Below are 22,782 nucleotides of genomic sequence, written 5' to 3'. Positions count from 1 at the left end.
GGCCAGGGTTTGAAGCTGCATCCTCATGGATACTCAGTTAGATTCGTTTCCACTGCACCACAATGGGAACTACTCTTTTTCTTTATTTTATTTTATTTTTTGTCTTTTTAGGGGTCCCGTGGCATATGGAGGTTTCCAGGCTAGGGGTCGAATCGGAGCTGTAGCCACTGGCCTACGCCACAGCACCAGCAATGTGGGATCAGAGCCACGTCTCTGACCTACACCACAGCTCACGGCAATGCCACATCCTTAACCCACTGAGCGAGGCCAGGGATCGCACCCATGTCCTCATGGATGCTAGTTGGTCGGGTTCATTAACCACTGAGCCATGACGGGAACTCCACTCTTCCCTTTTTTAACTGAAGTGTAGTTGGTATACAACATAGTGATTCACAGTTTTTAAAGGTTATATCCCCTTTTCTTCTTCCTTCCTTTTAGAATAATCCATGTTATTGATGAATCTTTTAAAAAACAAAACCCCTGCTTTTTGAAGACAAGTGAGCGAGAACTAGCAAATGGTTAGGCTATGGATGGCACCTTAGCACGGGTTCGAAATGCTCATACTGGGTTACCTTCGTCACGTGATGCCTACAAAATGTGGCTGTGTTGTTTCAGGTGCCTCGTCTGGCACCGCGGAGCTGCTGCCCTCGCCCAGCGGCTCCTTGAACTGGACTGTCGGCCTCCCCACCGACAACGGCCACGACAGCGACCAGGTCTTCGAGTTCAACGGCACCCAAGCCGTGAGGATCCCAGATGGCGTGGTTTCCGTCGATCCCAAGGAGCCGTTCACGATTTCCGTGTGGATGAGACATGGGCCGTTTGGCCGGAAGAAGGAGACGGTTCTTTGCAGCTCAGACAAAACAGGTAGGTGAGCTTCGCTGGGCCGGGCGTCCGCTGCCGTGGTTCCTGGAGGCCAGCGCCTCGTCCTTCCCGCAGAGGCTCCCGTGGGCCGTCGGTGACCAAGGTACAGCATGGGATTTGGGTGTTTGTAGGTTTGACTCCGTGGATCGGGCCCCATTTCTTAGAAAAACCCACATCTGTTCGTTTCTACACCCTGCCTCAGCCCGCCCCGGGGAGTTCACTTAGGCTGGTAAAACTGTCTTCAAAGTCCGTTAAAGAAACAGCTCTCAGCAGTTCTCTGGTGGCCCAGCGGGTTTAAGACCCAGCGCTGTCCTTCCTGTGGCACGGGTTCGACCCCGGGCCCCCCCAACGTCCCCAAGCCACGGCAAAGAAAGAAACAGCCTTTATGTCTCCTCGAGGGCTTCGGCTGGCAGTTTAGCAGTAGAACTTCTCTTTGCAGACATGAACCGGCACCATTACTCCCTGTACATCCACGGCTGCCGGCTTATTTTCCTCCTGCGTCAGGATCCCTCCGAGGAGAAGAAATACAAACCTGCGGAATTCCACTGGAAGCTGCACCAGGTGAGTGAGTGGAAGACGCACTGATGATGGATTTTTCAGAGAGCTTAACGAGGCACTGCAACCTTGCACAGGGCCCGCTGTTTATGGGGAGGGTGTGTTTAAGAGTGTAGGATTTCGGATGTTCCCGTCGTGGCGCAGCAGAAATGAGTCCGACTAGGAACCATGAGGTGGCAGGTTCCATCCCCGGCCTCGCTCCGTGGGTTAAGGATCTGGCGTTGCCGTGAGCTGTGGTGTAGGTTGCAGACGCAGCTTGGATCCCGCGTTGCTGTGGCTGTGGTGTAGGCTGGTGGGTACAGCTCCAGTTTGACCCCTAGCCTGGGAACCTCCATATGCCACGGTGCGGCCCTAGAAAAGGCAAAAATAAATAAATAAATAAAATTGCAAGGCACCGCCATTCGTGACATCTTCCCAACATCACATGAACTCCTCGCTTGTGGACGTGCACAGTTTCGACATCAGATCCCATCACGCTCCCTGTGATGTCGTCCTGTCTTTGCAGAGCCGATTTCCTAAGGTCCCCATGCTGTGGGTGTGGCCAAAAGGAAGGAAACTTTTGGTCTGAGCTTAATTTATTTGTCTCACGGAGTTGGTAGATAAGAGCCGTGGCGATATAGTGTAGACATGGCTGCAGTCGGTCAAATACAACGTTGTCTGAAGCAGTTACAGGGTCGAGACGCAAGAGCACCCAGGAGAAGGGAGATGAGACCACCACCATCCGTGGCAAAGATGAGGTGACTGTTCCTAGCTGACATTTGTATTTACATCCATTGGTTCTTTTTTTTTTTTTTCTTTTTTTTGCTATTTCTTGGGCCGCTCCCGCGGCATATGGAGGTTCCCAGGCTAGGGGTCCAATCGGAGCTGTAGCCACCGGCCTACTCCAGAGCCACAGCAACTCGGGATCCGAGCTGCGTCTGCAACCTACACCACAGCTCACGGCAACGCCGGATCATTAACCCACTGAGCAAGGGCAGGGACCGAACCCGCAACCTCATGGTTCCCAGTCGGATTCATTAACCACTGCGCCACGACGGGAGCTCCTACATCCATCGGTTCTTTCTCGGAAACCCTTACAAGTTTTTGCAAGACACTAAGAAACGTGTTATCCAGGAAAAAATGCTTTGCCACGTAGGTAGATGTGGTAGGTGCAGTTCTGTTTTCGTCACCATAGTCGGTATTCACACATGGAGTTTCTCCTGGTCACATGTTTTAGAAACTTTATGATGGAAAATTTCAAACATCTGAACACATAGGCAGAGTCGTGTAAGGAACAAGCCCACACACCCTTGCCCTAGTTCAGTCATTATCAACTCTTGGTCAGTCTTGTCTTATTGTTACCTCCCATGTTAATGATTTTGTGGTCTCCATCCAGTGGTCATGTTGTCTCATAGATTTTTGTGTTCACACTTTGTTTGTTGGCATCAGAATCCAAGTAAGGGCCCTACATTGTAATCAGTAGGTCTTTTGTGTTTATTTCAGCCTATCTAGGTTTTTCTCTTCTTTCCTGGCGTTTACTTAGTGACAAGATCAGACTTTTGTCCCACAGAGTTTCCCGTAGTTCAGATTTGGCTGCTTACCTCCCAGAGGGGGTTGTTTAATACGCTCCTCTTTCTTCTTTATACCTTGTAAATGGGGTGTGAGCTCTACAGGCTCCATCAGAATGGGGTGTCTGTGATTCTGATCTGCTTGAGCTCTGTGTCTGCTTTGTGATTTAAGGAGCTGTCAGTGGTCAGTGTCACCATCCTTGTAGCACTTGATCTTTGGTCATTTGGATCCTAGGAAGTGTGTTCCCAGGAAGGGCTCATGGCAGCAGTTAATGCCTGAGTTCTTACCTGTTGTTTGAATATTGTCTGTGGCCTTTATATGAAGGTCACTCTGGCTGGATGTCACCTCTCGGGCTCAGATTTAAGGTTTCCAAGAACAGAAAATTTCTCTCTTCATTTACTTCCTTAAAATGTTGCTATTGGAGTTCCCTCGTGGCTCAGTGGGGTGAGAATCTAGCATTGTCACTGCTGTCACTGCTATGGTGTATGTTCAATCCCTGGCCTGAAAACTTCTATGTGCCGAGGGTGCAGCCATTAAACAAACAAAATACCCCAAACTTTTGTGGGGGGTTGAGCTGCAGTCATTTCCCCCCTCAGTTTTGTTTTTGTTTTTGTTTTTTGGCTTTTAGGGTCGCACCGGCGGCATATGGAGGTTCCCAGGTTAGGGGTCGAATTGGAGCTATAGCTGCCAGCCTACACCACAGCCACAACAACATCAGATCCAAGCCGCCTCTGGGACCTACACCACAGCTCATGGCGATGGCAGATCCTTAACCCACTGAGCGAGACCAGGGATCAAACCTGCGTCCTCATGGATACTAGTCAGATTCGTTTCCGCTGCGCCACGACGGGAACTCTCCTCCCTCAGTTTTACGTGGAATTGGCTTTCCTACAATTGGCAAAGAAAGTTGGTCAACGTGAATTTTTTTCCCCCCCAGCTTTAGGTTTCCATCTCTCCCTTTTGGTGTTTTCATAAAGTGTTGAAAAAAAAAATGTGGCCTCACACCCTCTGGTATCTCTTGGATTAGAACCTGTTGCTTTTTTCCACCTGACTTTCAGCTTTCACGTACTTAACCGTGCCAACAGCATTGTTGTGGGTGTTGTCTGTGGTTTGGGGTTTTACTCTCCGAATCACCATGTTTTCAAGAAAATTATGCTAACTCTAATTTTTCTTTCTTTTTTTGGCTATACTCATAGTATGCAGAAATTCTCAGAATATGCTCATGGATTTTGACCAAATACTACTGAGATATAAATGCAGTGTTATTCTACTAATACCCTAGAAACCTGCAACATTTTTAAAAACTGGGAATAGTTCCCGGATGGCCTAGTGGGTTAAGGATCCAGCATTGTCACTCCTGTGGGTCGGGTTTGATCCCCCGCCCAGGCGTTTTTGCATGCCATGGGTACGGCCAAAAAAAAACCCCACCAGCTGGGGGTGTAATATAAATTACTTTCTGAAGGAGCTTATTATTACAGAATTTGGGTTTTTTCTTTTTAGGGTCGCACCCACAGCATATGGAAAGTTCCCAGGCTAGGGGTCAAATCAGAGCTGTAGTCGCCAGGCTACACCACAGCCACAGCAATGCCAGATCCGAGCCCTGTCTGTGACCTGCACCACAGCTCACGGCAATGCCAGATCCTTAGTCCACTGAACGAGGCCAGGAATCAAACCCACATCCTCGTGGATACTAGTCAGATTCGTTGCCACTGAGCCACTATGGAAACTCCCCAGAACTTGTTTTTTTTTTTTTTTTTTTTGTCTTTTTGCTATTTCTTGGGCCGCTCCCGCGGCATATGGAGGTTCCCAGGCTGGGGGTCTAATGGGAGCTGTAGCCACCAGCCTACGTCAGAGCCACAGCAACGCAGGATCTGAGCCGCGTCTGCAACCTACACCACAGCTCACGGCAACGCCAGATCCTTAACCCACTCAGCAAGGGCAGGGACCAAACCTGCAACCTCATGGTTCCTAGTCAGATTTGTTAACCACTGCGCCACAACGGGAACTCCCCCCAGAACTTGTTTTAAATAAAGACTTAAACTAAAGTTAAGATCTTATCTGTCCGCAGTGAATTACTGTACAATTCCTTTATTTAGAAATATGTGATTATACATTTATATACACAGGTATTGTTCGTATATGAGAAACATATTTGTAATGTTGGAGGTTTGGATTTTTCCTCAAGCTTATAGGGAGCAGTTTTCTTTTGGGGTTAATTAACCTTTGGTAATTGCTTCATTCATTTTGATGCCTCTGGTCTGTTGAAGCTCTTGATTTCTCCTTGCTTCAGTTTCTTCGAATTTGGAGGGAAATTAGGCAAGCTTTTTGGAGATAACATTTTTAGAAATGTCATATCCCAGAGCATCCCCTTCTCTGCCTGGCCCTGTTCTTGCCCACCTGCGTCTTTCCCCAAAGCCAGCAGTCAGGGAATCCAGACCCAACGAGAGCCTTGGAGACTGCAGCCCCCCACCCGCAGCCTAGCACTCTTCTCTAGATAGGGCAAAGGAGGGTGTGGTCTGCCCCTGGCTCCGTGTGCACCAGTGGTTTGCTGGGGGTCTGTGATGGGGTGCTGCTCCTTCGTGATGGGAGAGGAGCATGGTTTCATTTGGGCATCTGCACGGTGTGTCCTATTTGTCTAGACCAGTCATCACCTTTGAACTGAAAAAGAAAATGCACCTGCCCCAGTGGGCCCCGCTGTGAGGCTGGAGGCCTTTTGCATTTTGAACCAGAAGAGGACAGGCCAGCCCAGTGGGTGGTGTCCCTCCAGCCGATGCTTGAAGTTCCTGGGGCCCCACCCTTGGCAGAAGAGCTGCCTGTTTGGGGCCTTGTCACGTGACCCCCCCACCCCCCACCCTGGGTCGGAGATGTCCCCGAGATGGTGGTGTCGCCTCGGCCCTTTGGGGAGAGATGTGCAATGGATGTTTTCCTTGTTTTGAATCTTTTCCTTCGTAGGAAGACGGAGATTCCTCTCGGGTGCTTTTCACCGTGTCCAGTTGTGTGGCTGTCATTGCTGTGTCCTTGGGTGAGTGGGAAGGTGACATTTCACACTTATGCCCTTGGCCTCGTAGGTCTGTGACGAGGAGTGGCACCACTATGTCCTCAACGTGGACATCCCAAGCGTGGTGCTCTACGTGGACGGCGCTTCTCACGAGCCCTTCTCTGTGACTGAGGATTACCCACTTCACCCGTCCAGTATTGAAACGCAGCTCGTGGTCGGAGCTTGCTGGCAAGGTACGGTCGCGGTCACCGGCCCTGGGTTGCCCCCGGTTCTCAGGAATCCTGTCACTCGTCTCTGCTGTGTTGGTGCCAACAGGCTCTTCCCAGCATCTCCAGTGCACCCACCCCCCGTCCTGTCCTCTCCTTTATCTTTTCATCCCCTTTTCATCCCCCTTCTGGGGGCACTGCTACTGTCCGGCGGCGGGGCAGCTCTGTGTACAGTGCTCCCCAAAGGCATAGAGGGACTGGAACACGTTTCTCGGGGACCCAGGAGGGAGCCTTGCAGAGAGGGGACAGTGTCACGGAGGAACGGTTCTTAGGTTAATCTGTTTGTTGGAAAGTTTACAAAAACAAAGAGGCAGCCCTCAGGCACAGGCATGTGAGTTGTTTGGGTCCTGAGGGTGGTCCGAGTACTGAGCACTTGATCATCTGGTGGGAGCACCTTCACCTGCAGCGAGGCCTGCGATGGGGAGGGTCCCACAGGCGGGAGCAGGACCGGATGTGACGACAGCCACCAGCGAGATAAGACCTTTTATTCTTGTTTTCATTGGCAGGCTGTGTGCCGATGACTTTACTACGCACACTGTCTCGTTAAGTCTAACAATAAATCCGTGGGGCAGAAGCTCTTTTTATCCCTACCTCAGAGCTGAAAAGCTAAGGAGCAAACCACGTTACCCGCTGGGATTTGAACCCGGGCCGATGGCCCACCAAGCTGGGGTGTCGACCTTTTCTGTGCCATGGAGCCATTGATTGGGACCCCTTCTCAGGAAAAGTTCTTATTAATCCATAAAATAAAACATAGAGGACTTCAAAAGCATCAAATCAAATGGAAATACAATTACAAAGTACTAAATTTGTAACCATAAAAGACCCAGATTTGCCAAAGCAATCCAGAGGAAAAAGAACAAAGCCAGAGGCATAGCCCTCCCAGACCTCAGGCAGCACTACAAAGCTTCCATCATCTAAACAGCATGGTTATTGGCACTAAAACAGCCCTATGGACCAATGGGACAGAATACAGAGAGCCTAGAAATAAATCCACACACCTGTGGACAGTGACTCTTCAACAGAGGAGGCAAGACAGTCTCTTCAGTAGGTGGTGTTGGAAACGCAGGACGGCCACATTCCTGGAAATCAATGAACCTAGAACACACCCCACACCACACACAAATATAAACTCTGGGAAGTTTCCCTGTGGTGCAGCAGGTTAAGGATCTGGTATTACCACAGCTGTGGCACAGGTTGCAGCCGCAGTGCAGGTTCGATCCCTGGCCTGGGAGCTTCCACATGCAGTGGGTGTGGCAAAATAAATACATAAAATAAACTCCAAATGTCCCAAAGTGCTGAATTTGTAAAGCGGTAATAATACCTGTGCTGCTTTATTAGCACATGAAGATCCGACAAGTCCATCACCTGCCAAGTGTAGCGAGGGCCTCTGTGACAGTGCTTGTCACAAAGATGGGCAGTGATCTCTGTTGGCAAAGTCAGTTTCTGCTCCTAGTCCTATGGTTTGCAGCTGGCATTTATAACCAAGGGGAAAGACTAAATTTCGATAGTAATTTTTCCCATCCGCGTTCACGGACGTCTCTTGTCTTCCCTCAAGGTTCGTGGGCCTCCCCTCCACCCTTGCCCTTGACGCTGCATCGGGTCCCTTCACAGTGTTGCCATCACTGCATGCACCTGCTGAATAGGCCTGCTTTCTCCCTTCCTATGAAAACATTGTACTTTGTATCAGGTTAGAAATTGATTAAAGAGCCGAATTTCCAAGACGGCTTTGCACTTTTAGAATTTGAATTTCATCATGTTCTTGCAGGTCCTTTTAAATGAAAAGGAATGAGACAGCATTTCACAGTGAACCACTTGAACGAATTTCCAGTTTTAATTCTGGTGGTGGTTCACCCATGAGAAAGTAGAACGTGAGACAAGGAATGAGGAATAAATTATCAAGCACATAGGAATTTTTTAGTTGTTATTCTTTTATTTGATTATTTTTGGCCACACCCGAAGCAAGTTCCTAGGCCAGGGATTGAACCTGTGTCATAGCAGTGACAATGCCGAGTCCTTAAACCACTAGGCCACCAGGGAATTCCTTTTGTTGTTGTTCTTAAAATTTCAGTTCAGGAGTTCCCTTGTGGTGCAGTGGGTTAAGGATCCACTGCTGTCACTGCAGCAGCTCAGGTCGCTGCTGTGGCTCAGGTTTGATCCATGGCCCGGGAACTTCCACATGCCATGGGCACAAACCCCAGCCCACCCCCAAAAAAGTAAAATTTCAGTTCAAATTAGCTTCCTAATTTAAATAATGATTTTAAAAGTAAGAATAAGAATACAAGGGTGAAGTTAACTGTTGTTCGGGGTTCTGGGAATTTGGCTGCATGGGGTCGCATAAATCCCCATGTTCCATCCTGCCCCCACCTCCTCCGTTCAGGTCACAGTGTCTCTGCTGGCAAGTGGCAGCTCCTTTCACCCCCTCTCATCTCCTCTTCCTACCTCTGCCTCTCAGGATCCTTAGCCAGAAAAATATGCCTGCACTTCCAAGCCAAACACAAGTTTATAGAAATTTTAGTTAAAGAGGAGGAAGGTCTTGCTTCTCCCTGCAGCCTGGGCCGTAGGCCCCACTCAGGGCAACAGCTACAGCGCCAGTTCTGTGTGTGGGAGGGACGTAGGTGCCGCGGGCTCTGGGCTCACCTGCGCCCGCCTGGCCTCATCCCCAGCACGTCCCCACGAGGCTGCAGCACACAGTGGAGAGGCCTGTGCCGCGGGGCTGGAAAGTAGAGAGTCTATAACCCATCGCTGGGCCGTGCCTCTGCCCAGGACACAGGGTTGGGAGCCGCAGCCCCTGTGAGGCTTCGTGTCCCCAGGCCCGTCACCGATTGAGTAGGTTTCTCTGGGTGAGTTCCTCAACCCCGGACTCTCCCTTCTTGTTCAGAAAAAGTGGTTAAAAATGCCTTCTTTCCTCTGTCACTTAGAGGTCAAAGTCTAGACCGATGTGAACTCGTTTTGAACCTTCAAAAAAGACACACCTGTTCACTCCATCCCAGGCTCTGGATGCTCCCACATGGGTCCCGTTTCACTGGTATAAGTTCTTCCCCTTGCCGTGGCCCAGGGTGGGTGAAGCTTATGCCGGGGACGTCGGCCGCCACCTCGAATTGTCCTGCTTGACAGCACAGCCTGAGGAGATCAGTACATTCAGTGCCAGCTTTTACTCATCTTGTTTTATTATTATATTTAATTATTATTATTATTGCTTTTTAGGGATGCCCCTGCGGCAAAGGGAAGTGCCCAGGCTAGGGGTCCAATCAGAGCCACACCACAGCCACAGCAACGCTGGATCCTTAACCCATTGAGCAAGGCCAGGGATCAAACCCGCACCCTCATGGATACTAGTTGGGTTCGTTACTCCTCAGCTACAACGGGAGCTCCCTCCTCTTATTTTAAATCCAACCTGATGGAGTTCCTGTTGTGGCTTAGCAGTGACAAACCCAACTAGCATCCATGAGGATATAGGTTTAAGGCCTGGCCTTGCACAGTGGATTAAAGGATCCAGTGTTGCCATGAACTGTGGTGTAGATTGCAGATGCGGCTCAGATCCCGAGTTGCTGTGGCTGTGGTGTAGGCCGGCAGCTACAGCTCCGATTCGACCCCTAGCCTGGGAATCTCCATATGCCTTGGGTGCAGCCCTAAAAAAAAGACAAATAAATGAATAAATCCAACCTGTGCTTTGGCAAGAAGGCCTCTGGAAGGTGGAATAAAAGGAGGGAAAGAAGCCTGGGTGTGGTCAGTATCTCTTCGGGGAAAGGTGACCAAGTCCAGGCTCTATCCAGGTCGAGTATTGTCCCCAGGAGGGACGAGAGGGGACCTTTTCTCTTTGTGTTTGTGTTTGGTAGCTTTTCAAAACTAATTTTCAAGGTCCAGTTTGAAGAGCCTAATAACCTCTTGGTCCTTTTCTATTGTCTGTCTTGCTTTTCTACAGAATATTCAGGAGTTGAAAATGACAATGAAACTGAGCCTGAGCCTATGGCCTCTGCAGGTTCCTGGACTTTTTTGCCTACGGTTCACTATTGTGTTTCATTTAAAAACGAGACATCAATTCATTGCACATTTCGCATGAGATGCCCACATTGCATTTTGGTCCCAGACTTTTTGAGCTGCTGCTTTGCCTTATGCTGCCCCCATTGCATCGTGGGATTTCCCTTTTCTGCCCATTCTGACCCCAGTCGAAGTGTGAGCGTCTGATGCGTTAACGCAGTGCACTAATGGAAATCTTTTTATCCACATCAAGTTTTACCCCATCCCACTGCCTGAGGCGCCCCCCCTGACATCTCATGGCAGGTTTGGGAGGCCACCTCCTGCTTCTCATGTGTCTGAACCACGAGACAGGAAAAGATTCGTGTCTGGATCGCCTGTCCTGACTGACGATACATGTTGAATCGTGTTTCTCAGCCGTCTCGATCCCCAGCGGTGGGTTACTGTCCTCCGTCCTTATCAGGACTGGACGTGCTGCTAGGCTTCTCCTCCTTCCGTGTACAGACAGCCTTTAGTTCCACCTGGTCTTGGCTCTTCGTTACCGTCTGTCAAGGGCCCCTTTCTGGGTTTTTCTTACGTCTTCACTTCCCATTTCTCCGCAGCGGTGGAGACAGGCATGCTGGGTCTTCACAAAATAGCCATATGGGCGGCCGTGACCTGAGGTTCCTAAGTGCAGGGTGGGGCTTGAAGCATCCCTTTGCCTCTCTGGTCCTGTGTGTGTGCTCGCCCCGGGTTTGTATGCAGCCCCAAGTTAGGAAAAGCAGCCCAGCGCCTGACCTAGCTGACTGTCAAGGCAGCGGTTGAGGAGGCTGGCACCGGTATAATGTCACTTGTGCATCATAGTGGCAGGTGCAGCAGAGGCCACCCTTACCAGGGACACTCATGGGGCCTCTTAGCTTCTGGGCTTTGGGCGAGGGACCCCCAGCTCCTCTCTTCTCTAGGCCACGTGCATGACCATAAACCATTTAATTTCCTCATTGTGCTTTCATGTCGATCGCAAGCCTAACAGGATCTGGTAGGAACTAACCCGCATGTCCACCCATCAAGCTGCCACCACCGGTAACACTGCATTGAAAAGTGACGGTGAGCGCCACCCTGGGCTGCGCTCATGACTGCTCTTCCCTCCCCCCAACCCCGTTCTGAAGGTGGCGATCTGCACATGACCCAGTTTTTCCGAGGTAATCTGGCTGGCCTGACAATCCGTTCCGGGAAGTTGGCGGATAAGAAGGTGATTGACTGTCTGTATACCTGCAAAGAGGGGCTGGAGCTGCACCTCCCCGAAGACAGCGGCAGAGGCGTCAAGGTAACAGCCTCTAACCTGCCTGCTGAGCACTCACCTGCCCGGCACCCACGACTCCTTGACCACAAGAGCAATGGCTGTTGGCACAGGGCTGGTCTGTGATGGGTCCTGAGCTCTTTTTACTCCCAGCTCCTCCAACACCACAGGTGGAGTTTTTTCCTGCACCCATTCTCCAGCTCTCTGGACGGCAACTCCTGGAGCGTCCTGCAGTCCCGTTCAGTCCTGACACTGACAGGACACCAGATCCCACTGCCCACCAGACACCTGCCCCTCGGCTGCCAGCTGCAACTCTTGAGCCCCCCCATACTCACACTTCCGTCCAGCATGGCTGAAAGTCAAGGGTGCCCACGATCCCACCCTCTTTTCAGGTTCAGTCTTTTGTTAAAACTGCTCTGAAAACCCCAGAAAACACTTCACTTGCTATTCCTGGTTTATTGTAAAGGATACAGCTCAGGAACAAGCAAGCAGAAGAGGTGCCCTGAGCAAGGGGTGCGGGAGGGTGCACGGGGCTCCCACACCCCTCCACATGCACCTGCTCTGGGCAGCTGGGTGTGTCCTGCAGTCCATCGTGTAGATACTGACCAGTGTCTCCATCTCCAGCCTCTCTCCCCGCCGCAGAGTTCAGGGCGTGGGGCCGAAGGGCCAGTCTAACCACGTGGTTGGTTCCTCCGGCAACCAGCCCCCATCCAGAACGTATCGAGGGCCTCACCAAGGGCCACCTCCTTGCGGTAAACTGAAAGGAGCTTGGGGGGAATAACAACAGATGCTCCTGTGACTCAGAAAATCCCAAGGGTCTTAGGAGCTGTGTGCCAGAAACCAGGAACAAAGACTAAATGAGGTATTTCCTACTCTATCACAGACGTGTTTGCACCTTAGGTGTTCGCCCTCGGATGATAGGGTCACCGTCGCTCGAATTATATGTGCTCTTCTTCTCCAAGTTGCCAGTTCCAGTCAATCCCAAGCTAATCCTCTCTGCCAGAGGGTTTGTGGTTTTGAGCTTCTTGCCATGAGAACCTTCTTCCTCTTCTCTCTTCCTCTTTGGCACCATTTCAGATCCATGCCACCCCCAGCCAGTCAGTGTTGACCTTGGAGGGAGAGGACGTCGGGGACTTGGATAAGGCCATGCAGCACATTGCCTACCTGAATTCGCGACAGTTCCCCACCCCTGGGATCCGCAGGCTCAAAATCACCACCACAGTCACGTACGTACCGATGCTTAACAGTAAACCTGACTTTGCTTCGTGACCCCGGGGAAGAAAACGTGTGTGTTTAGGTTTTTAAGACAGCCCAGCCTTCCTTCTGTAAAGCAAGGTCACCCATCACTACCTACCAGAAAGCCTGAGTGGTGCTTATTAATGACGTCTGGGGAGCCTGCCGACATCTGCCCACAGGCAGTCGTGGAGCCCCCCCCCCCCAACTCCACCTTTATGCACCTTCGCCTGCGTGGCCTGCGCAGCTGCCTCCTAAAGCCCGGACCCCTCCCCTCCCTTCCTGGTTGGCAGGTGTTTCAGCGAGGCCACCTGCATCTCCATCCCCCCGCTGGATGGCTACGTGATGGTCTTGCAGCCGGAGGAGCCCAAGATCAGCCTGAGTGGCATCCACCACTTTGCTCGAGCAGCTTCTGAATTTGAAAGCTCGGAGGGCGTTTTCCTTTTCCCGGAGCTTCGGATCATCAGCACCATCACGCGAGAAGTGGAGCCCGAAGGGGAAGGGGACGAGGACCCCACAGGTACAAGCCCCTCTCCCTGGGATGGCCGCCTTTGCCTGGGCGTGAAACTGGGCACCCGAAACCCCCTGCCGCCGCTGACCCCCTGGCCCCTTTCCTCTGTGGTGTTGGAGACTTGATTGCTGAACGCTGTTCTTGGGTCTGCTTCTGGACTCTGACCTGTGGACCTGCGTTGGCATCTTTGGAAACCCACCTGGAGGGTCCTTTCCTCTTTTTCCGCTTGACGGCAGCGTCTAGGATGATCTTGTGGGTGGAGACCCGGGCAGACGATGCTGTCGGGGTGCTCCTGCTGGCTGCGTGGCCACAGCAGGACAGGCGCCCCCTCCCCCATTCCCAGGCCTTCCCAGCGGCCCTCCTCCTAGACGCTTAAAGCACCCCTGCTTCTGGAAGGCGACGGTCCCGCACCTCTGTCTGTGGTCCCTGAAGGGGCTCTGAGTTGAGGCCGAGCAGGCGGGCCGGCGGCTGTAACCTGTCTCCCTGGGCTCCGCAGTCTCAGCTATTTCCCGTTTGGGCCTTTTTGCAGTTCAAGAGTCACTGGTGTCTGAGGAGATCGTGCACGACCTGGACACCTGCGAGGTCACGGTGGAGGGAGAGGAGCTGAACCGCGAGCAGGAGACCCTGGAGGTGGACACGGCCCGCCTGCAGCAGAAGGGCATCGAAGTGAGCAGCTCTGACCTGGGCATGGTCTTCACAGGTGAGCGGCCAAGCGGCCAGACCTGGAGGGTGAAAGCCCAGGCTCTGCGTGTCTCCTGCCATCGCAGAGCCTGCAGAGACCCTGGAGCAGGTGGGAAGGGGCGTGTGCTGGCTGCCCGCCCGCTCTCTCAGACCAGACAGGAAGGGGTCCTGTCCTCAGAAGAGGGGTGGTTCCGGCGTGTGGCTGGTGGCTCTGGGCCGGCCTGCAGCCTCCCTCGGCCGGCAGCCAGTGCTCCGGGCCGCAGCCACGGCGTCTTCCCTCCTGCGCAGGTGTCGACACGATGGCCAGCTACGAGGAGGTCTTGCACCTCCTGCGCTATCGGAACTGGCACACCAGGTCTTTGCTGGACCGCAAGTTCAAGCTCGTCTGCTCTGAGCTGAATGGCCGCTATGTCAGCAACGAATTCCAGGTGGAGGTGAGTGCGGGGCTCGGCTGCACAGGGCCAGCAGCACGGGGCCGGGCCTCCCCGACGGCCCTGAGGCTGGCAGACGCCAAGTTTTCGAGCATTCGTGGTGGCTGCCGTTTGGGTTCATCCTGGGGAGGGTTGCCTTTTCTAGCCGAGGGGCTGCTCCAGGTCAGACCTGCAGGGGTTTGGGGTGACAGGTTCTGCCTGGGTGGGCTGAGGCTACAGGGCAGTGCCCCCCTTTTACCGCCTGCCTCAGCCTAAGAGGGGCCTTTAGAGGGAGGCGGGCAAGAGCACGTGGCAGGCAGTGCCCCGGGGGGTGGGGCAGGGCAAGGTCACTTCTTGAGATTTGACGCTTCTTTCAAAAGAGCGGCACCCAGGGAACCAGGGGTTCTTCGTAGATGGCTGGCCCTGCTGTAAACCAATCCTGGGCCCGGGGCGAGGGGCGGCTGGCCCCTGAGCCTGGTCACGGTGACTCAGGCCATAATGGCCAGAGGGCACTCGTCCTGCTCTGAAACCTTTCCTGCCACCCAGAGCTTCTGTGTCGGGAGACGTGGCCCCAGGGTTCTGCTCGGCAATTGAACGCTCCACTGTGACCCCGTAGCAGCAGGGCGCTGAACTCAGGGCCGAAGCATCCTTGAGTGTTTGGTTTGAAGCAAAGGGTGGCCGATTGGAAAGCAAATAGAGGCCAAGCTGCACCCTCTTTCATGTGGCTGCGCTGTGGAGAAAAGGTGAAATGGTCTGTGTCTGGGTCTTTCCAAGGGACCCGTGGTGGTGACGGGCCAGCAGTGGTGCTGGCTTTTCTCCTCCCATCTGATGCGGCTGAGTTATTTGATGAGGTACAATAAAACTGAGCTCTGAGGACAGCGGGGTGTCTTGCGGACAGCAGGAGGGTTGTCACCACAGTCTCCTTGGCTTCTCCCGACCTTTTCCCGCCCACGAGCAAACCCACTGCGGGGGTGCTCGCCCTGTCAGCATCTCAGGTGCATTGCCACCTCCCGGACCCACGCAGGCTGCCCTCTGTCTCTGCCCAGGTGAACGTGATCCACACGGCCAACCCCGTGGACCATGCCAGCCACATGGCCGCGCAGCCGCAGTTCGTCCACCCCGAGCACCGCTCCTTCATTGATCTCTCGGGTCACAACCTGGCCAATCCCCACCCGTTCGCAGGTAGGACTGTGGGGAGAAGCCCCATGACCTCTGCCGTCCCTGCAGGCGACGGTGGATGCCCACCCCCCCCTCCGGCCAACCTGGCTCTCCCTCCACATCACCCACAAGGCAACCGAGGCGCCGGCAGAGGGCAGCGTTCCTGACCCCCGGCCACAGGGCAGGGAGGGCCCGAACCCACATTCGCACCTGGGCTGAGCCTTTCCCTGCGTGTCTGCCTGTTCCCTGGGGGCGGAGGCCGTCGGGGGCCCACTGGGAGCCCCGGGTCAGGGCTCGCCGTCCCAGCTGTCCCATCCCCTCCTCCCCGCAGTCGTCCCCAGCACCGCCACAGTGGTCATCGTCGTGTGTGTCAGCTTCCTGGTCTTCATGATCATCCTGGGGGTGTTCCGGATCCGGGCCGCCCACCAGAGAACCATGCGGGACCAGGACAGCGGGAAGGAGAACGAGATGGACTGGGACGACTCCGCCTTGACCATCACCGTGAACCCCATGGAGGTAGGTGCAGGCGGGGGACACCTGCAGGCCCCCTTCATGCTCCTGTGCATTGCGTGGCCCGTCCGCTGACTATGTGGGGACACTGAGAACCCCGGGGACCCGGTTCGCCCTCGGTGAGGCCAGCAAACGCTGCTGGGTGGTGAGCCGGGGCAGGGGCTGGAGTCACCGGCCCCGGGGCATTTCTTTGCCAGACTTACGAGGACCAGCACAGCAGCGAGGAGGAGGAGGAGGAGGAGGAAGAGGAGAGCGAGGACGGGGACGAGGAGGATGACATCACCAGCGCCGAGTCGGAGAGCAGCGAGGAGGAGGAGGGGGAGCATGGCGACCAGCAGACGGCCAGCAGGCAGCAGCAGCTGGAGTGGGACGACTCCACCCTCAGCTACTGAGCCGGCCGCCCCTCCGTCCCCCCACTTTCCTGCTTCAAGAGACTCCACTGTCATCTCTGCGCTCGCCCCGAGGGTCCACGGTGTACAAAGTCATTCTGGCCAGTCGGTCTGCCGACCCGCCCCCCGCCTCTGCCCCCGCTTGGTGTGTAGGACTCTAGGCCCCCCTGCTCCCACCGCCGCCGCTGCCGCCACCCCCAGGTCTCTTAAGTTATGTGAGGAGCTGACACTCCCTGTCTCGCCGCCGGAGATGCGCGGTGCCTGGACTCCTTGACAAAGGTTTAGAATTGCTCACTCCCACCTGCTAATCCTTTTTTTCCCTTTTTTTTTTTAAAGAAAAAGTTTTTATTTTTTCCAAACTAGTGCATGTATAAAATGGCAGAATGGGGGTTCATATGTAGATGAACTGACTTTTTAATATTTTGTAAATAAATTGGGACTCCTCGTGTCTTCTGTGCTAGTGTAATCCAGGGCTGGATGCAAAGTGAAGGGGCGACACTGAGCCTGGGAGGGACCAAGGCCCCTGCCCTCTCCGTCCCCCGCGGAGGTGAGGAAGGGGTGCGTCCTTCTCACAGCCAGTGACCTCCTGGTCTCGGCGTCGGGCCTCGGCATGTGGCCGGGTTAGCGGGGGCGTGCACATCGGTGTGCTGCCTGGCAGGACGGGACCAGATCAGGGACCCTCTTGGGAGGCTGGAGATGGCCAGTCTTTTCTTTGGGATTCTGCCCATTCCTGCCTTGGCGGGAGGGGAGAGGGGGAGCTGGGGTCCCCGGCCTCGTTGCTCGCTTCTCCGAGGACTGGCAGCTCCTTGTGCAGGAACCTGGACTCGGGCGCAGCCTGGGGCTTCACCCCGAGCCCCTGTCCACCTCCTTGCCGTGGGAGCACACGGCAATCTCACGGTCGGTGCAGACCCTCTGAGCGCTTGGTTTGGAGACGCCAGCAGGCCTGAGGGATCTGCAGATTTGCTGAAACGACACCCCATGGCCCCAAGGCAGTGCTCGACTCCCCATCCTCCGCAGAGTCCTGGGGTCAAGCCCACGCCCAGCAGGTGGGGTAGGGCAAGGGAAGCTAAAACCCCTAAAGCCCTCGGGTTTTCAGTTACATGTAAAACTTTAATTTCTAAAACGGGGGGAGATAATTTTGAACACTGTTCTGTGATCATAACTGCTAGTTTCGAGGACACTGCCAGCTGTCCTGCGTCCTGTGTGGCCATCCCCCTATGTGCTGTCGCTGTAGCTGCTCTGTTTAGACAATGGGTAGACGCTCTGTGGAGGCAGGCCCGTCTATAGCCGCCGCGGTGTCACTTTTCAGATGTGTATATTGATGATAGGTCAGAAAGTGTATACACTACAATAAAGTCTGGTTCTAACTCCAGTGAGAGAGTGGGTTGTTTTTTGCCTTGTTTTCTTTGTCTGGTCCCACCCATGGCACATGGAAGTTCCCAGGCGAGGAGTGAAATCCTGGTGACGATGCCAAATCCTTAACCCCCTAAGCCACCAAGAAACTCCCTCTTGTTTTTATTTTATTTTTTGTCTTTTTAAGGCCACACTCATGGCACATGGAGGGTCCCAGGCTAGGAGTAGAATCGGAGCCACAGCTGCCGGTCTACACCACAGCCACAGTAATGCCAGATCCGAGCCGCGTCTGCGACCTATACCACAGCTCACAGCAACCCGGATCCTTAACCCACTGAGCGAGGCCAGGGATCGAACCTGCGTCCTCATGGATGCTCGTCAGATTCATTTCTGCTGTGCCACCTTGGGAACTCCTTGCTTTCATTTTAACCCTGTCCTCTTACTCCCTTGTTTCTTTTAGAGCCAAGAACATAACATACAAAGGCTTTTATTTCTTTTAATCTGTTTTGCCTTCTCTTTCAAGGTTTTTCAGCGTGCCAGTCTCAACCTATGTCAGTTATGTTGAACTGGCCTTTCACATACAGAAACAGCAATGATTTAAAAAAAAAAAAAATAGAAAACATTCTTCTCGCCAGGCACACAGGCTGTGCGCACAAACCAGGAATTGCTGTGTGTATGCAGCGTGCTGCCCATTCCGAGAAGCACAGGCTCATTTAAATAAATAACAGACATACCCTCGGCTTTTCCTATTTCCAAACAGGTGAGGTGGGCCTGATGAATGGAGCAGTTGATTGGGAACCGGGGTGGCCCGTGGGGCTCAGGATGGCACGGATTGCTCTGGGCCATGCCCCTTACCCAAAAACAGTTGGCTCCTGGGCTTTTCTGCAGGCCATGCACCTGGGCTCAAGACAGCAGCTACCTCTGGATCTGCTGAGCCCCGCAAGGCCTTGAGAGGTAAACAGTGTAGCTCGGGGGAGCCTGAGTCGGCTGTTAATGTGGTAAGCTCACCTGGGGGCTTCTGCAAGCCCAGATCCTTGGCCCCATCTCCAGAGTTGGCTTCAGAAGGCTGGGGGAGGCCCGGGAAGTTGCATTTCTCAAGTTCAGATGCACCTAAGGCTGAGCCTGAACCACTGCAAGCTAGTTACTGGCAGAGGAGAAGACGCCACCTCACCCCCCAACCCTCACGCTTCTGGTACCTGGGTCCTTGGGGCAGGTTCTCAAAGGTAAGTGGGAGAGAGTGGGTCCTGCACCACCTCTAAACCCACCTTCAGAGGAGGTTACTCATAATTGCACAAATTACTTGCACCTGTCTGCATCTTGATCCGCGACCAGGATGAGCTCAGTCAAGTTCAGATCTTTTTCACGTGTCTCAAGGACCAGGGTGCCCTGCACTTGACGGGGGCTGGAGCTGTTCTCCTTAGCCATAGAGGTTGAATAAGTAGTTCGGCAATTTTTTTTCTTACCCGCTATAACAAAATCGCTTTACAGCAGAGATGAGAGAATTCCCGTACCCAAGAGTCCCTTTACAAGTGGAAAGCAAGCATCCCTGAATCTAGAGGGTACCTGGGCATCCTCCAGGAGTGGCGAGAACTCAGTCAACGGAGGGCCCAGAGGTGGAGGGGCGAAGACGCGTGGGCGCCCTGTCTGGGCAGAGGCACCAGGTAGCTGCCAGGCCCCAAGACCTGTGTGGTCCAGCGGGAGCCTGGGGAAACTCCTCCATGGGAGAACAGTCCTTGCTGGCTCCAGATCCACCAGCTGGAAGACTTGAGGTTACAAATCCTCGGCAAGATGCAGCTTCAAAGTGCCCAGGGCTCCGACGGGGAACAGTGCCCCTGCCCTGCGCGAAGGGCGCGTTTCCGTTTATGGCTGTTGGGTTCCTGAAACGTTTCAAGTCATAAATAAATAACCAGTGTAAACAAAAGGCGATTGTGTAGGTTCTTTTCCAAGGATGCGGTTCAGGCTTTTAGACCCCAGAGGGTGGCTGAGGGTGCCTGGCTCCCAAGACAGGTGGCTTGCATGTCTCCGGACCCAGGGCTTGGAGGGGCTGCTACTGCCTGTTATCTTTGGACACGTTGTGGGCCAGCCAGTTCACTTTGGTTTTCCAGCTCTCCCGGAGGGCTTCGTTAAACTTCACCCGGAAGTGCTTTAGCGCCTCCTCCTCCGTTTTCCCCAAGGCCAGAGAGTCCTGAGGCAAAATCAAAGCAGTGGGCGTCCACACTGAGGGGCTCCACCGGGACCCCTCCTGCCCCCCTGCACCTCCGCCCTCTGGGCAGCTCAAGCTCCGTCCTCGCAGAACCCCACGGAGGGAGACAGGTGGCCATGCGGCAGCTCCCCTGGGAAGAGCTCGTCCTTCTGCTCCTCAACCAAGGCAGGCCCCTGACCCATCCTCAAAATAAGATGCCAGCTCGTGCCAAGAGGTCTTGGCCCCGTGGTGGACGGGCAGCCTGGCCTTCTCCTTTGGAGCTGGCAGGAGGGGTAAGTGGGGAGCAGTTTCATCCCAGGACCTGGGCTCCAAAGAGGACACCCGGCAGGGGCTGCGGCCTCCACCCTCACTCCCTGCCCGGAGTCTCATAAACTGAAAAGATGCAGGAAGGAAAAATGTTTCATTTCTGTCTTTCTTGGGCCACACCGGCGGCTTATGGAGGTTTCCGGGCTAGGGGTTGAATCAGAGCTGCAGCTGCCGGCCTACACCACAGCCACAGCAACACAGGATCTGAGCCACACCTGCAACCTACACTGTAGTTCATGGCAGTGCCAGATCCTTAACCCACTGAGCAAGGCCAGGGATCGAACCTGCGTCCTCATGGATACTAGTTGGGTTCGTTAACCCCTGAGCCCAGACGGGAACTCCGGGGATAAACATTATTTAACCTTGGAGGGAGCCCTAATTGAATCTGGCCTCTTGTACAACTGGAAACACCCACGGCCTGCAGTAGGGGGGGGTAAGGCAGGGTGGGGCCCATCCACTGCAGAACCGGGGCTTGAACCCCCCCAACCCAGGTCCCAGGCCGGTGTGAGGACGTGCGAGTCACGAGGGACATCTGGGGCCACTTGGTCTCCTAATGGGCCCCGCCCTGGCATTTACCTTGAGGTACTGGATGTCTTTGGAGCAGCTGAGCTCAGGCAGGCCTGCTGCCCGCATCAGGGCGAAGAGGTGGAGGAAGAGCAGCCCGTGGCGCCGCAGGATGGCATAGGCTCGTTCACAGTAGCCCCGGAACCTGTGGCGGAGGCAGCGGGAGGGTCTGGGTCCTCCCAGCTGCTCCCACAGGGACCCGCCGGCCAGCCTGCCCTCTGCCCTGGAAATAGCCCTGTGCCCAGAGCCCCGGCCTCGCTAACTGGCCCCCCACTCTGCCCCCCTCCAGGGTGTACTGCGAGCTGAGGCCCGTCCCTGCACCCAGCCTGGGCTCCCCCCTGACCAGGCAGCATCCGGGAGCCTGGGGCACCATCACCTTTCAAATTTCTCACTATTATTCGTCTTCCCCTGCTGGATCACGTGGACAAAGTCATAGGTAAGGATGAACGGGACTCGCTCACGGTTGATTCCAAACTTGGTTTTGAAATTTCCCAGGAAGTGGCCGAAATCAATGTGGAACAGCTAAGGGGAGGGAAGAGCGGACTGAAGAGGAGTCGGAAAGGGGGGCGCTGGGGAGGGAGAGGACACCGGCAGGGCTCCGAGCGCTGCATCTGCGTGCAGTGCGGGAGGGCCAGCGCCGCCCTCGTGGCAGCCCCTGCTCTGCCCTACCTGCCCGTTCTCGCGGATCATGATGTTGTCGCTGTGCCGATCCCCGATGCCCAGCACGTACGTGGCCACGCAGTAGCCAGCGCAGGACAGGGTGAACTCCTCGATGGCTCGATCCAGGGCCTCCCTGGAGGGCGGGACAGAAACCACAACCACACCGTTTTGCAGCTCCTTCTACCAAGGGCTGGGGTCCTGACGGCCCCTCCCCTTGAACCCGGCCTTGTGACCTGCTAGGAGCAACAGAACATTGGAGGAAGTGGTGCTGGGCTCCTTCCAGAGCCCGGACCTTAAGACGCCTTGCAGCTCCCGAGCCTTCCCTACCGCCATGGAGGGAAGCTGAGGCCAGAATGGAGGCTGTGGGCAGGAGCAGCAGCCCTCCAGGCCCAGCCAAGCGACCCGAGGAGGGCAGCTGCTCCTGTTCCAGCAGGAGAATCTCAGCCGAGCCAACTCAAGCAGCAGATTTGTGACGTAGGCCCCAAAGTTCAGGGTGGGTGTTACTAACTAACTAACTGACATGTGGGGGGACAGAGACCCGACCACCCCTCAGCAGTGCCCGTAGGATGGTCCTCGGCTGAGCCAGGAAGCCACGGAGACTGTCACAGGCCCGCTCCTTGCTTTCGGCTCCCAGACGGTAGCTCTTGGGAAGGCGAGGGCGTCCATCCCTCGGGCCCGCCACCTACCCGGGGTTCTTGGACTTGAGCCAGTTGAGCAGAGCATCCTTGTTGAAGGCCGCCGTGGCCGCCATGTTGCTCTTGTTCAGCTGGATGTTGGCAATGGTGTCCGAGTGGAGCACCACCTCGATGAGGCCTGTGCGGTCCCCGGTGGAGAGGCAGCCGTAGGGAGTCATCCTAGCCAGGGGGGAGGAGGGGCGGGCGGGCACAGCGGTCAACGGCTGTCTCTGGGGCCGCCTGACCCCGAGAAGCAGAACCCCAAAAAGCCACTGGAGATGCTACTCAAGTCACTGAAAAAGAGGAGACAGGGGCTGGGGAGACAGAGCCCTTGACTCCGAGGGCCCCACGGAAGGCCCCTTGGACAGGTCGCACCAGCATCCAAGATGCAGAGAGGAAACCTCCGCGCCTTGGCTGAGCTTCTGTTTGCTCAGAGAGAACAATCTAGCTGGTTTGGAAAACGATGGGGAGCAGGAAGCCAGGGATGCTTGGAGCGAAGGAGACAATGGCGTGAGACTGGCTCAAAGGGCCAGGATTGGCCTTTGCCGCCTTCATTCTGCTGCTCTCACCTCCCTGACCCCGAGCTTTAAACTGGTCACTGCTCTTCTTAGAATGGCCAGTCTTTTTTCCAGCCGAGGTGGAAATGTCAGC

At 54.7% G+C, this 22,782-nt stretch overlaps 2 protein-coding genes across 10 annotated transcripts in view; one reads left to right on the top strand and one right to left on the bottom strand.

The window, feature by feature from the left end:
* The window catches only part of CLSTN1 (calsyntenin 1), a 78,996-nt gene extending 61,253 nt beyond the window's left edge, over nt 1-17,743 (top strand). For 2 of the 4 annotated variants that reach the window (XM_021095294.1, XM_021095293.1), the window contains 12 exons: nt 616-864; nt 1,301-1,422; nt 6,033-6,195; nt 10,151-10,207; nt 11,349-11,506; nt 12,557-12,705; nt 13,006-13,232; nt 13,753-13,923; nt 14,193-14,338; nt 15,361-15,496; nt 15,804-15,988; nt 16,180-17,743. In XM_021095294.1, the coding sequence (XP_020950953.1) occupies nt 616-864; nt 1,301-1,422; nt 6,033-6,195; nt 10,151-10,207; nt 11,349-11,506; nt 12,557-12,705; nt 13,006-13,232; nt 13,753-13,923; nt 14,193-14,338; nt 15,361-15,496; nt 15,804-15,988; nt 16,180-16,374 (1,958 nt within the window). In that variant the 3' untranslated portion in view covers nt 16,375-17,743. The remainder of the gene's footprint in view (nt 1-615; nt 865-1,300; nt 1,423-6,032; nt 6,196-10,150; nt 10,208-11,348; nt 11,507-12,556; nt 12,706-13,005; nt 13,233-13,752; nt 13,924-14,192; nt 14,339-15,360; nt 15,497-15,803; nt 15,989-16,179) is intronic. The other 2 variants (XM_021095296.1, XM_021095295.1) reach the window with 1 other exon arrangement.
* Nucleotides 17,038-22,782, bottom strand: part of PIK3CD (phosphatidylinositol-4,5-bisphosphate 3-kinase catalytic subunit delta) — a 60,697-nt gene continuing 54,952 nt past the window's right edge. For 4 of the 6 annotated variants that reach the window (XM_005664978.3, XM_005664977.3, XM_021095291.1 and 1 more), the window contains 5 exons: nt 22,144-22,311; nt 21,467-21,590; nt 21,174-21,319; nt 20,810-20,942; nt 17,508-19,909 (listed from right to left, as the gene is read on the bottom strand). In XM_005664978.3, coding sequence (XP_005665035.1) covers nt 19,772-19,909; nt 20,810-20,942; nt 21,174-21,319; nt 21,467-21,590; nt 22,144-22,311 — 709 coding nt within the window. In that variant the 3' untranslated portion in view covers nt 17,508-19,771. Of the gene's footprint in view, nt 19,910-20,809; nt 20,943-21,173; nt 21,320-21,466; nt 21,591-22,143; nt 22,312-22,782 lie in introns of all 6 variants that reach the window. The other 2 variants (XM_013998954.2, XM_021095292.1) reach the window with 1 other exon arrangement.

Source organism: Sus scrofa, chromosome 6, assembly GCF_000003025.6.
Source record: "Sus scrofa isolate TJ Tabasco breed Duroc chromosome 6, Sscrofa11.1, whole genome shotgun sequence".
NCBI lineage: Eukaryota > Metazoa > Chordata > Mammalia > Artiodactyla > Suidae > Sus > Sus scrofa.
The sequence above is the reverse complement of the archived record's forward strand: the minus strand, read 5'-3'. Positions and strand labels throughout refer to the sequence as shown.